At 46.9% G+C, this 12,671-nt stretch overlaps 1 protein-coding gene across 1 annotated transcript in view; it reads left to right on the plus strand.

Moving 5' to 3' along the window:
• Positions 1-469: 469 nt before the first annotated feature.
• The window catches only part of LOC142573888 (uncharacterized), a 106,178-nt gene continuing 93,976 nt past the window's right edge, over positions 470-12,671 (plus strand). The window contains exons 1-2 of the mRNA XM_075683101.1: positions 470-606; positions 11,096-11,217. Of these exons, the coding sequence (XP_075539216.1) occupies positions 470-606; positions 11,096-11,217 (259 nt within the window). The remainder of the gene's footprint in view (positions 607-11,095; positions 11,218-12,671) is intronic.

Consider the following 12,671-nt stretch of genomic DNA (forward strand, 5'->3'; position numbering starts at 1 on the left):
GTTTAAGACGGCATACGGTTGGCTTCCCTGCCTCTCTCTCTCTCGTCAGCCCAAAAATAGCGTGGAGCAGCAACATAAACTTGCGGGTGAGCTCACTTCGCGCGCCAGTCGTAATTTATGCCCCTTCGCTAAATGCGCTCACAGGATGATAGTAGAAAAACGTCGACGTCAACAACAAATGACAGCCGCCACCACCCTAAGGAGGGTTGCCTCATAAGAAAGTATCACAGAAAGTGATTAATCAAAAAATGCGGCCTCTGAAACGCACCATTTAGAGACAGCGCGCTTTGGTCGAACGAAAATAGCTGCAGCCTTGGGAAAGTTGAAGGTACGCCAAAGCTGTGCAGGAAGTTGGCGTTTTGTCGCTTTTAACATGCCCACTGAGATAATTATTCCTCTATGCCCAAATCAAAAGCTCCGTCTGCGAGTGGTTTCTCCGTGTTTCCTTCTTCTGCCGTCAAGCGTCGATATGACTCAAGGCGAAGGGCGGCTCGCGGAAGCACTCCAACTGCGCATGCGCAGCACCGTCGACATATACCTCGGGGCAAACAACGGAAGCGGCGGACTCTACCCATGCTGGACTTTTCGCACGCTTATTCCACCCTGGTAGTTGGAAGTATTTCGCGGACACTAAGTACAGCGAGACGGAACAATTTTTCGCGTATCACAGGCTCTTCTCAAATTTGGTGCAAATTCGATTACTTCGAACATCGAGAGGTTTACGGTACGATGGAAGGTTGACAAACTTCGCCCCTATTAAAACTTGCTGCCACAGCTGTGAACACATGTCGCTTTACCCGCATTGTCACTCGGATCAAGGACATCCTGCTGCTGAGAGGGTCATCATCGGTTCAAATGCAATCACGGACATTGGCCCAATAATGTGCGCTCGTACGCTCCGGAGCGCCGGCGGTGAACGAGCGCATTACCAAAGGTGTGATAGCGGAGTGAACTCGTTCCTCAGCGGGTACAGGTAACGGCTTCTTTGATTAAGACGTCTCGACCGTGCAGTTAGCGCTTTTCTATTGGCAAGAACAGTGCAAGCTGGGCTCGTGCTGTCCATTCGTGTGACCGGCACCTATTCGCGCAGCTTCATGTTTCCGGGTCGCAAACATCGTGTCGGGACTAAATGGCACACGCTGGTGCCCGATGAAAATGTCGAGCACACTGTGGACTGCGGGGCTGCGTGCTTGAATGCTCGCAAACGTGACCCGACACGATGCGGCCGGGTGTGCAGGGAAAGCTCGTTGAGAAACGGCGTTCCTATTCCGCTCGGATGAGACCGGAAAGAAGTGCGACGGCGGCTCCGCTGAGGTCGTTTACCTCGAATGTGTCGTCACTCGACGGCAGTGTCAGCCAGCAGAAGTGTTGGCGTCGCGTCGCCGTCTGGGGATGCAGAGCTGCCGAACTGGGTCAGGGTGCAGTCAGGCCTCGCTCAATTACGCACGCGCTCCAGCGATAAAGCGACGGATACCTTGCGGCATGGGGCGCCCCTTCGGTCCTCTTATCTGCGAGGTTCCGAAAGATTAGTCCTGCGTCTTCACGCTCTGAACACGCTCAGTGTCTGTTATTCATTGCAATGGAGGTTGAAAGGAGGGAGGGGCAGGAAGTCGATTGGTAGAGTACTACACTCTAAGGGCATAAACTCTTCCACTCAACTTGTTTTGTCAGTAACCCGAAGGTATTACAGGGACGAGCTCAGTGACAGATTCGCTAGCGTCCCAGCAAGCAGAGGACCACGTATCTGCGTGTCTGTGCTTGCTGAACAATGATATATGTTGTCAATGAGATAAGTTGCTATTGCATGTAACATACAGAAAAACGAAATAGAAGGAACGGAAAACAAGTTGAAACGCCGTAAGAAAGGCGTCCCAGTGATTTTGTCGTCTTCGATCCGTCCGCGTGCGTTCTCACACAGTGAGTAAGATGATTCTAGGCTTACTTCGACCGTGCTGTGCTTCTTGAGAAATGCATTGGCACACAGAGTTATTGCGCACATCAGTGGCTGCGCTTCCGCTCTCGCCAAAACCCCCGCACGCGATCGCATTGTGTCCCTTCTCCAGGAGCGCGCAGTTTCTGCCGACGTGTGCAGTACAGCGAGGGCTCGGCAACGCGAGGACAACTACTGCACGGTGCAACAAGTGATCTTCTTCTTCTTCTTCTTCGTGATTTGGGAGAGGGAAAATACGCTCATTTCTGCAGCCCATATAGGAGCACGATCACCAGAAATAGTTTCTTTCGCAACATTTTCTCTCTCACGTTCTCAAGTGAACAACGAAGAAGAGCGCGCGTGCAACCAGCAGACTCTAAAACGGCACGCGAGCGCTAATGGGAGAAGGCCGTGTGCAAAGAGAAGGCGCGTTCAATTCGCAGCGGGGACCTATAACGGCTCTTGAGCTCAGCTTCCAAAAGTACGGGAATTGCGTGGTTTCCTTACGGCAACGCCAAACGTCCGCAATTACCGTCTTGCTCATTAAAGCGACAGGAAGTGTAGCGGGAATGTGTTCGGAATACAGTGCGTTCTGCCTGCACGTGTTCTTGCTTTTAATATTGATATTTTGCTACTCTTCGTTTGATTGCATGATTCGCAGTGGGCGACTTTTCTATGTTTCGCTTTAAGAGTGTGCTCAGTTGCTAATTGTTACATCATCATCATCATCATCATCATCATCATACTTTTTGTCCCCTGCAGGACGAAGGCCCCTCCCTGCGATCTCCAATTACCCTGCCATGCGCCAACCGATTCTAACTAACACCCGCGAATTTCCTCATTGCATCGCACCACCCAGTCTTCTGCCGTCCTGTACTGCGCTTCCCTTCTCTTGGTACCCATGCTGTCACCCTAATGGTCCAACGGTTATCTACTCTATGCATTACATGACCTGCGCAGCGCCATTTTTTTCTCTTCATGTCAATTGGAATGTCGTCCAGGCACGTACCCAGGGGGGGAGGGGGGGGGCCGCCCCCACCCCCTCTCCGCGCTCGCTACCAGTCCTCACACACATTCCTAAAGCGCCGTCAAATCAATGTTGAGACGTGCCAGCTATTCGGCGGTCAATATTTTGCTGCCTTGTTCACTCCTTTTTGATGGCGGTAGTTATCGGCATGTCCTGGGGTATGAAGGCCAGTTTTCTCATCGATTCGGTGCCCGCGCGATTAACTCGAGATGCGTTCAGTTGTCACTACCTATTCAACGGTCATGCGCATCGCTGTTGCTTCGTTAGTTCAACCTTCTTTGTTTAGACTGATCCACAGACCAGGAAAGGGATTCGGTTCGTAGTCAGTTGGTCTGTATGCTCCAGGAACGAGTTGCGGTAGGAGACAACACTAGTTGCGTTTAACTTTCCCTTTTGCTTCATTATTTCCTCGAGTGACAGCTCGCCGCGACGCTGGCAGATCGTCGGAACGATATGCCCGCGAGAGGGGTTATAAATAAAGTGCAAATTAAAATAATGCGAAAGAGCGTCCATCATCAGACCCTGCAATAATAACCCTTAAACCCATGCGAAATATGACTGTCCCCCGTTACCTCGCCTGGCTTTTATTTAACTGTACAGCACTTTTCTTCCAAAATTGGCAACTGGAAACAATAGTCGCAAGCAGTTGAGAAATTAGGCGATATACTAAGGGAGAGAGCCAAGGCAACAGCCAAATAGGAACGAAAAGCGAAAATTAACAAATTTAGCCGTTGTTTATGAGAATTTTTACGGATCGACATCTTTTTATTTAAGAAGGACGTAGAGAAAACGCCACCAGAAGGGGAGAATGATATTGTGTGTTTTAAATGACGCTTCTATATTGATCAATCGAGTCGCCTGACGTAGCCACTTCTCTGCTATGCTTATGTGGGTGTTCTAATGTTCCGCGGTGGGCGCAGTACGTCTAGAACCGCAGCGTTCTGCACTCTACTTGGCTGTACGCGACTGGTGACCACGCATCATTACGCAACTTTCCAAATAACAATATGAGTCGGTTTTGGCACTTGGTATAGCAAACGAGTGATTGTAAAGAATTGTGATTGTTCCGGAAATATATATTTCTTTATAATTATTCCAGATCTAATTCGAAAACGCTACTATAGTCGGTACAACTTAAGTCTGCAATGAAGCCCCGCCCACGCCCTCGTAACCGCCAGCCACTGTTCCTCCGCGAGGCTGCAAATAATTCGTATTTGAAAATTTTCCCGTTACCCAAACAAAGTTGGTAACCACAAAAATAAAGTTATTAGTGCGTATTTTTTTACGTTTTCCCTCGCCTGTTATAGTGAAATGGCGAAATCCTAATCCTTTATTGAACTGAAATAAAATGCTTGCATCGGTACAACTGTTTATTGTCAAGTTTCACTTGAGTTGGCAGTGAAATTTATGGGTAGACGGGTTCAGCAGTGAAATGAACTGCACCGCAGACTTTTGAAGATTTAATTGATTAAGTATGGAGTTTTACATGCCAAAACCACGATCAGATTATGAGGCACGCCCTGGTGGGGGACTCCGGAAATTTGGCCCAACTGCGGTTCTTTAACGTGCGCCTAAATCTAAGTACACGGGTGCTTTCACATTGCGCCTCCATCCTGCTACCTCGTGCTTAGCAGCCCAAAACCATTGCCACTAAGCAATCACGGCAGGTAGACTTCGGAAGAGTGAACCACTCAGACTCCATACACTTTGCATACACTCCGTAGAACACTTTATTGCTTCCGTCGATGAAAGCACTCTTCAAGAACAGCAGACGCTGCGGAGCTATCAAGTGCGACCTCATTTTGAAAAGGCCACAAAACGAGAATTTTGTTTGCTTCCCTGATTGGCTGGAGGAGCAACACAACCCCGCGCGGTCCGTGTGCCTTGGTTGCAAACTGCTATTTTCTTTCAAGTTGTATGCTACCATAAAAATCTTAATTTTACACTTTCGCTCGTTTGCTTTTTCTTGGCAGTGTTGTTCCTGCTCTTCTTTCCCGCGCGAATCATTTGGTGTGGTTCCTTGTTTGCCAAGTACACAGGCGTACCACATCACAGGCGTACCTGTGAGATTCACCTTATCTCATTTCTTTTTTGCAGGTTTACGCGTCTTTATGGCGAGTGGCGGGCGTGATTCATATTTGTACTAGTAAAGGTACGCCCCTCATTTGCACGGAAAGTTACCTTGGGTTGGGGGACACCCCCCCCCCTACCCCCGAAAGGAAGTCCTGGGTACGTGCCTGATGTCGTCTATACCAGTTTGCAATCTGACCCAAAGCGCTCTCTTTATGTCTCTAAACGTTATGCCTAGCATTCTTCGTTCCATCGCTCTTTTCGCGGTCCTTAACTTGTTCTCAAGCTTCTTTGTCAGTCTCCAAGTCTCTGCGCCATATTTCAGCACCGGTAAAATGCACTGATTGCATACTTTCCTTTTGAATGATAACGGTAAGCTCCCAGTCAGGAGCTCACTATGTCTGCCGCATGCGATCCAACCCATCTTTATTCTATGAATTTCCTTTTCATGATCAGGGTTCTATGTTATTAATTGACTTAGGTAAACGTACTCCCTTACCAGACTCTAGAGGCTGACTGGCGATCCTGAACTCTTGTTCCCTTACCCGGTTATTCATCATTATCTTTGTCTCCTTCAAATTAATCTTCAGCCCCTCTTCCACTCTCTCCATTAAGGTCCTCAATCATTTGTTGTAACTCGCCTGCAGTGTTGCTGAATAGAACAATGCGAACGGCAAAGCCAAAGTTGCTGAGGTATTCGCCGTTGATCCTTATTCCTAAACCTTCTCAGTTTAATAGCTTGAATACTTCTTACAAGCACGCAGTGAATAGCATAGGAGAAATTGTGTTTCCTTGTCTGACCCCTTTCTTTATTGGAATCTTCCTACTTTCCTTGTGTTGAATTAAGGCAGCTGAGGAATCTCTGTAGATATTTTCCAAGACATTTACGTAAGTGGTCTGTACTCCTTGATTACGTAATGCCTCTATGAGTGCTCGTATCTCTCCTGAATCAAGGACTTTTCCGTAATCTACGAAAGCCATATGGAGAGGCTGATTGTACTCTGCGGATTTCTCGATAACCTGATTAATGACATGGATGTGATCCATTTTAGAGTATCCCTTCCTGAAACCTGCCTGTTTCCTTGGTTGACTAAAGTCCAGTGTTGCCCTTATTCTATTGCAGATTATTTTGGTGAATATTTTATATAATACTGCGAGTAAGCTAGTGGGCCTATAATTTTTATATTCTTTAACGTCTCCCTTTTTGTGTATTAGCATAATATTTGCATTCTTCCAGTTTTCTGGGACACTTGCAGTCGACAGGCACTTGGTATAGAGAGCGGCCAGTTTTGCAAGCATTATGTCTCCTCAATCTTTGATTAAATCGTCTGTTATTCCATATTCTCCTGCTGCTTTTCCCCGTTTCATGTCTTGCAAGGCCCATCTGACCTCATCGCAGGTTATAGGAAGAGTTTCTGTATTCTGTTCATTACTGTTTCGAATGGAGTTATGCTGACTCCTCTGGGTACTGTACAGGTCACTACAAAATTCATCCGCTTGTTTTACTATACCTTCGAGATTGCTGATAATATTACCGTGCTTATCTTTCAGTGCATACATTTTGGCATACATCTTGGATGTCAAGTTTCCTTCTTACTGATTTCAGGCTGCGTCCATTTCTTACGGCTTCTTCAGTCTTTCTCACGTTACAATTTCGAATATCACTTACTTTTCCCTTGTTAATCAGTTTTGAGAGTTTCGCGAAATCTATCTTATCTCTTGAGTTGGTCCCTTTCATTCTTTGTCGTTTATTTATTAGCTCCTTTGTTACAACTGTTAGGTCCTGAACATACAACTGTGTTTATTGAAAAAAAAAAAACACGATGACTTTTTGAAACCTTACATCAAGCGTGTGCGCCTGCTCGATGTGAATAAAAGCACTTGTCATTCCCGAAACATGGCCTCGTGGTCGCGGGTGAGATTAACACCGTTGTTCACCATTGTTCAACAAGCCCATTTCCTTCAAAGATGAGGCTACGGAAGGCTGACTAACACACCCACTACCTTTTCTCATTATTTAAAATTATTCTGCTACTTCCCTTGTATAGCTACCCATGTATGGAACTGCGGCTGTTACCAGGGCTTCCGCGAAATTAGGAAACAATGCTGAGCCGCTTACGTTTGGGCGTCGCATTCAGCAATGCATATGCGCGTTTGATTGGAATTGCTGATAGTGCCGAGTGCAATGCCTGCGGTGTCGAGGAGATTATAGAACATCTACTGTGCTACTGCCTATCTTTTGAAAATGAAAGGTATATCCTCTGCACAGCTCCAAATCAGTTAGATAGAATCCGTTCGCCTTGAACAAGATCGTGGGACCATGGCCTCGCATATCGCAGCTACAAAAGGCCACAAAAGCGCTCCTGCAATATTTGAAAGCTACCGGATTGAGTACCCCTCTGTGATCCAGACTGACTGACCGAATGATATCCCCAGTGGACTCCCTTTTCCCTTTCCCCAGTGTAGGGTAGCCAACCGGGTTCAGTCCTGGTTAACCTCCGCGCCTTTCATTTATCATTCGCTCTCTCTCTCTCTCTCTCTCTCTCTCTCTCTCTCTCTATATATATATATATATATATATATATATATATATATATATATATATATATATATATATATATATATATATATATATATATATATATATATATATAAACCTCGCAAGGCAGGGCAGATAACCGATAAGACGCTCAAAGCATTGATACCAAGAAACTCTGGCCCCGGCCGTTTCTATACCTACTACCCAAAATCCACAAAATAAACAATCCCGGTCGGCCTATCGTTTCCAGTAATGGAACAGTGACTGAGAAAATATCCAGCTTTATTGACAGTCTCATTAAGGACATCCCATCTTCATTTCCCTCGTACATTAAAGACACAAATCATTTCCTTCGGGAGGTATCAAACCTGACGGTACCGGCGGGGGGTTACTTGGTCACTATGGATGTCGCATCTTTGTACACCAACATACCTCACGCCGAGGGCATAGCTTCCGCAGTTTCAGCTTACGCTGGCTCCAGCCAACCTAAGCAATTAGATAAAGACACAGTTGAGACTCTTTTAAATCTAGTACTGAAATATAATCACTTTGAGTTCGAGGACAAGCATTATTTGCAAATCAGTGGAACCGCCATGGGAACGAAGATGGCCCCAAATTATGCAAATATCTTTATGGCATCTTTAGAAATACCCTTCCTCGCAAACTCGGCCGTAAAACCAATATTTTATAAGCGATTCCTGGATGACATTTTCTTTGTGTGGGCCGACAATGAACAAAGTCTCTTAGACTTCATTTCCAATTTCAATTCTCTGCACCCGTCAATCAGCTTTACGTACAACTTCTCCCAAAATAGTATTCCCTTCCTCGACGTCACTCTGTCACTGAGTGGCGGTCGCATTTCCACGTCCCTATACAGAAAGCCGACAGATCGTCAGCAATATTTGCATTTTTATAGTAGTCACCCCCATCACTGCAAAACAGGCATTCCCTACTCCCAGGCCCACAGATACAGAAGAGTCTGTTCCGAATCTGCGCAATTTGAGCGACACGCGGAGGAACTGAAATGTGCTCTCATACGCCAAAAATATCCTCCAAAAATAGTAGACGATGCCATTGAACGCGCCCGCAGTTTAGATCGAGCACAGATAATGGGAGAAAAGGTTAGCAATACCAATACACAATCAGATCCAAACTTGGTCCTCACATACACCACCGGTGCTCCGCGGGTCAATGCCATTCTCACCCGCCATTTTAATATCATGAAACAGAGCATCCGACTCGCTACTATCTTCAAGCAGCCGCCTCGGGTTGTGTATAGAAGAAACAAAAATTTAAGGGATTTGTTAGTCAGGGCGAGGACACAGAAGTCAAACACGCCCAAGGGCTGTCGACCGTGTGGGAAACCTCGTTGCAAGGTATGCCGTCACATGACAACAGCAGACACGGCTGAAGCATCGAACTCGCCCTTCGTATACAAAATTACCGAAAATCTTGACTGTGATTCCAGTAACGTCGTGTACAAAATTCGATGCGAGGTGTGTAAGCAGGAATATATCGGCCAAACAGAGACTCCTTTCCGCCTGCGGTTTAACAATCACCGCGCACATGTGAAAAGTCTCCCCAATTTACCCTTCTCCAGGCACGTTCGGCTGCCAGATCACTCCTTTGAACGCGTGAGCGTTGTGCTCTTGCAGTCTGGTTTCCAACACACCCGTGCACGCGAGCAGAGAGAATCTTTTTTCATCCATAAATTTGGAACCTACACTAAAGGAATTAATGAGAGTCCGGGGCGGCTGACGTGCCTCCGGGATTTGCCGTGAAAGTGCATGGTAAACGCGAATACATGCTCTGTACTCTAAAATTGAGACGCTTATTCACTGCTTGCCCACCCCTCCGCATGCGCCTCAAGGGGGCGAGCGGAAAACAATAAATTCAGTTTCCTGGACCCTGCCACTGGCCACTGAAGTGGTCATTCTGAGTGACCTATTGCCCTTCTTTAAATACGCACGTGCTGACTTGATGTCAGTTGTCTGTTAAACGTTCAAAAACTGGACCACAAGGAGGCTATTTAACTCGACTCCCTAAATCTAAGCCCATGGGCGCACCTGCTTTGCGAATCCCATGCATATATTCTTTTTTGGAACTATATATTTTTTATTTTTTTCGCACCGTAGCTGGACCACAAAGTTGCCGGAACGGGCCGTGCCTTGTATATGTGTACTGTGACACTGTGTGTCTTTCTAAAGTTGCCGCTCTTCTCTCTTCATTCTCGGCCCCTTCTCTATTGTGCCCCCCGCCACCCGATTGAACTTGCCCTCTCTCCCGCTACAACGGCAGCCCACGCACTGGTGCTGCGGAACGACCGCTTTCTCCCTCCTTGCCTCGGGTGCACGGGAACCTAGCTGCCGCTACTTCCCGCCCCCCTCCCTCTCCGTCTTACGTCTCCGTCCTCCTGTGTGCTTTTTTTTTTTTCTGTTTCTTTCCGTTTTCTTTCTTTTTCCTTTTTTTTCCCTCACTGACCTCCTTGCTCTACATACATGTGACTCCGCCTTCCTCTTGCCCTGCATAGCTGCCAAAGGCCGCTGTAAATCTGCCAAGGCGCTGAAAATCAATCACTGTCACAACTGTTCCTCTCGGTTTGATGTATGTAAGAACGACCGGGCACCCGGTCTGGTGTCTTCACTACCAGGGCCGAACTGCCATTTTTTTGTAAACCCTGATGAAGATCGGTCCACCGATCGAAACTGTCGAAATTAAATACTTGTTCTGTTTACCTTGTAGCACCACTCAAGTTCTTTACGTTTGAAAGGTAGCCTGAAGAATCCCTCTTTGCCTACTATATATATATATATATATATATATATATATATATATATATATATATATATATATATATATATATATATATATATATATATATATATATATATATATATATATCTTGTTGGCGCGCAACAAAAACATCATTTCGAAGCTTGCCGGTGGCGTCGTTATTGAAGCTGTGGAGTGCTGGCGACAAGTGATGTAACGTTGCATAAATAAAATGTACTCCGATCGTAATGCTTTTGGGTAATCTTCCCGATAAGTGAACTGAAGTAGCCGAAAGCAAGCTGTTTCCAACCACTTCAGCTATGTCTAATTAGCCCTACCTAGGTTGGGATCACACGGATGCACGGTTACTTCCTACGTTTCATAATTAACATAATGTCTACGTTAGCACCCGCCGCACTTCCTGCTTACACGTATGGCAGCGCTCATTTACTGTAGTAAAAGCGATAATCCTATCCCGTAGCACAGAAGTGAAGCCAGGAAAGAAGCACCTTGTCCGACGCTTCGCTTGCTTAGAGCCCTTCCCTACACTCTTCTAGCACGAGGTAGGAAGAAAGAAAACTGCAGACTACCTCATGCGAGGCGGGTATTCTCCTGACCCATGCCGGGATTGGCAGTCGCCCATCTCCGAGGCGCAGGGTTTCTCTGTCACACAGTTCAGCGTACGGCGATCATACAGCCCAAAGCTCCAGCCATTTTCACACCTGCCCCTCTTTTGCCTCTCTCCGGTTTTCACCAGGTGGAAGGTCGCGTACACGTACGTACTTCACACCGTCTGCTATTCCATGGACTTCGATTTGGCGGCGGAGCTTCGAGAACCGGAAACCGCATTCGACGAGTGCCCTGAGCCGTGGAAATATAGTGAGTTGGCGAGCACATGCGTGGCTTAGCGACACGAAGACAGGCGCGGTTTATGCTGCCAGCTGCACCGCACCCGTCAGCTAGTGGGAGCACTTCACGCATGCGCACACGCATACCTCCGCACTCGCGCTACCTTACTATTCTCACGTCACGCTTACGTATTGCTGAAACTCGATCTCAATTTCCGGTGAAAAATCCTCAAGATGTGCACACAGGCAGTGTCGCTGTGTTTGAAGGGTCATGTTTCACGCTTGCGTTAACATCTACGAAAGACGGTGAGACTCAGGCTTCGTAAAGCACGCCCCCTTTCTTCAGCATGGTTGCGAAATGTGCACGGAGACTCGCGTGTCCGTATGCTGCTTTCGATACGGCAAGAACCTCACGTTTGCTTCCGATGTGCACGGAATGCGATGGTTGCAAACATGTGCATGAGAGAACAGAGGCGCCACTTGTATGATGTACGTGCGTGTGCCCGTTCGGGTGTATTTCATACAAGCACGTGATCTCGAAATATGTGCCAAGCGCCATGGACTCGTTATGAACATCGGCTGTTTCAAGGAGACCATTGATGGTATTTTCTGCTGCAGCCTACGACTTGAGACGCAAGTTGATCGCGCTTTACTGGGTGATTAGTCTAAACGTCTGAAAAGATTCCTATTGAATACCCACGTCACGATTAGTCAGCTCATAAGACGCTGAACACGCTAGTGTTCTGCCTGTGAATGTTCTGCAACTGTTGTGCCTATATTCTGCCTATATCCTTTCTATGGAGTCTTCCTGATTTTTATAGTCTCGGTCGCACCAAAGCAGCAGACCGAATGTTATTCCGGTCAACCTCTCTGACTCCCGGTGACCTGGATTTTCTTGCGTAAAGGCGATCATTAAAGCGACCCTCAAACGATTTTGACGATTTCGCACAAACGTATCGAGTCGTTAGCGTAGGCCCTTTTGATCATTAATTGGCGCATCTAAGTGCTCCGCGTAAAGCGTGTAACTTATTAAAGGTTTTAAGAAGGTACATCGCTGCCGATCGCAGCACATCGCTCGGCTGAATTTTAAGCTGCCCCTACCCTTTTGAAGTCATTCACCCTAATGACGTTAGTAGGGCGAGCTATCCGACTGGCTGCCCAGGGCGTGTGGTGAATTTTATGGTGAACAAATGTTGTTCGTAATAGTTGGAATGTAGGTAATTTGTTTCTATAAAAAGAAAGTAACATAAAGAGAATGCACAAGAACAATTTCTCGCTACACTTAAGCACTTCTGGCACACAGCAAGCGTCGTCTGCTTGTGTTACAACGTGCTCCATTTTGACGAGAGCTCCGCTATCAGAGTCAATCTGGGGCTTTTCGCGAGCACCATGATTTGACTTTGTTGCGTTGTGGGCTGCAAACGTAGCGACTGGCTGCGACATCGTGTCCCTCTGCAAGGCAGCAGAAGAGCGAACTGGCTGCAG

Source organism: Dermacentor variabilis, chromosome 3 (genome assembly GCF_050947875.1).
Source record: "Dermacentor variabilis isolate Ectoservices chromosome 3, ASM5094787v1, whole genome shotgun sequence".
NCBI lineage: Eukaryota > Metazoa > Arthropoda > Arachnida > Ixodida > Ixodidae > Dermacentor > Dermacentor variabilis.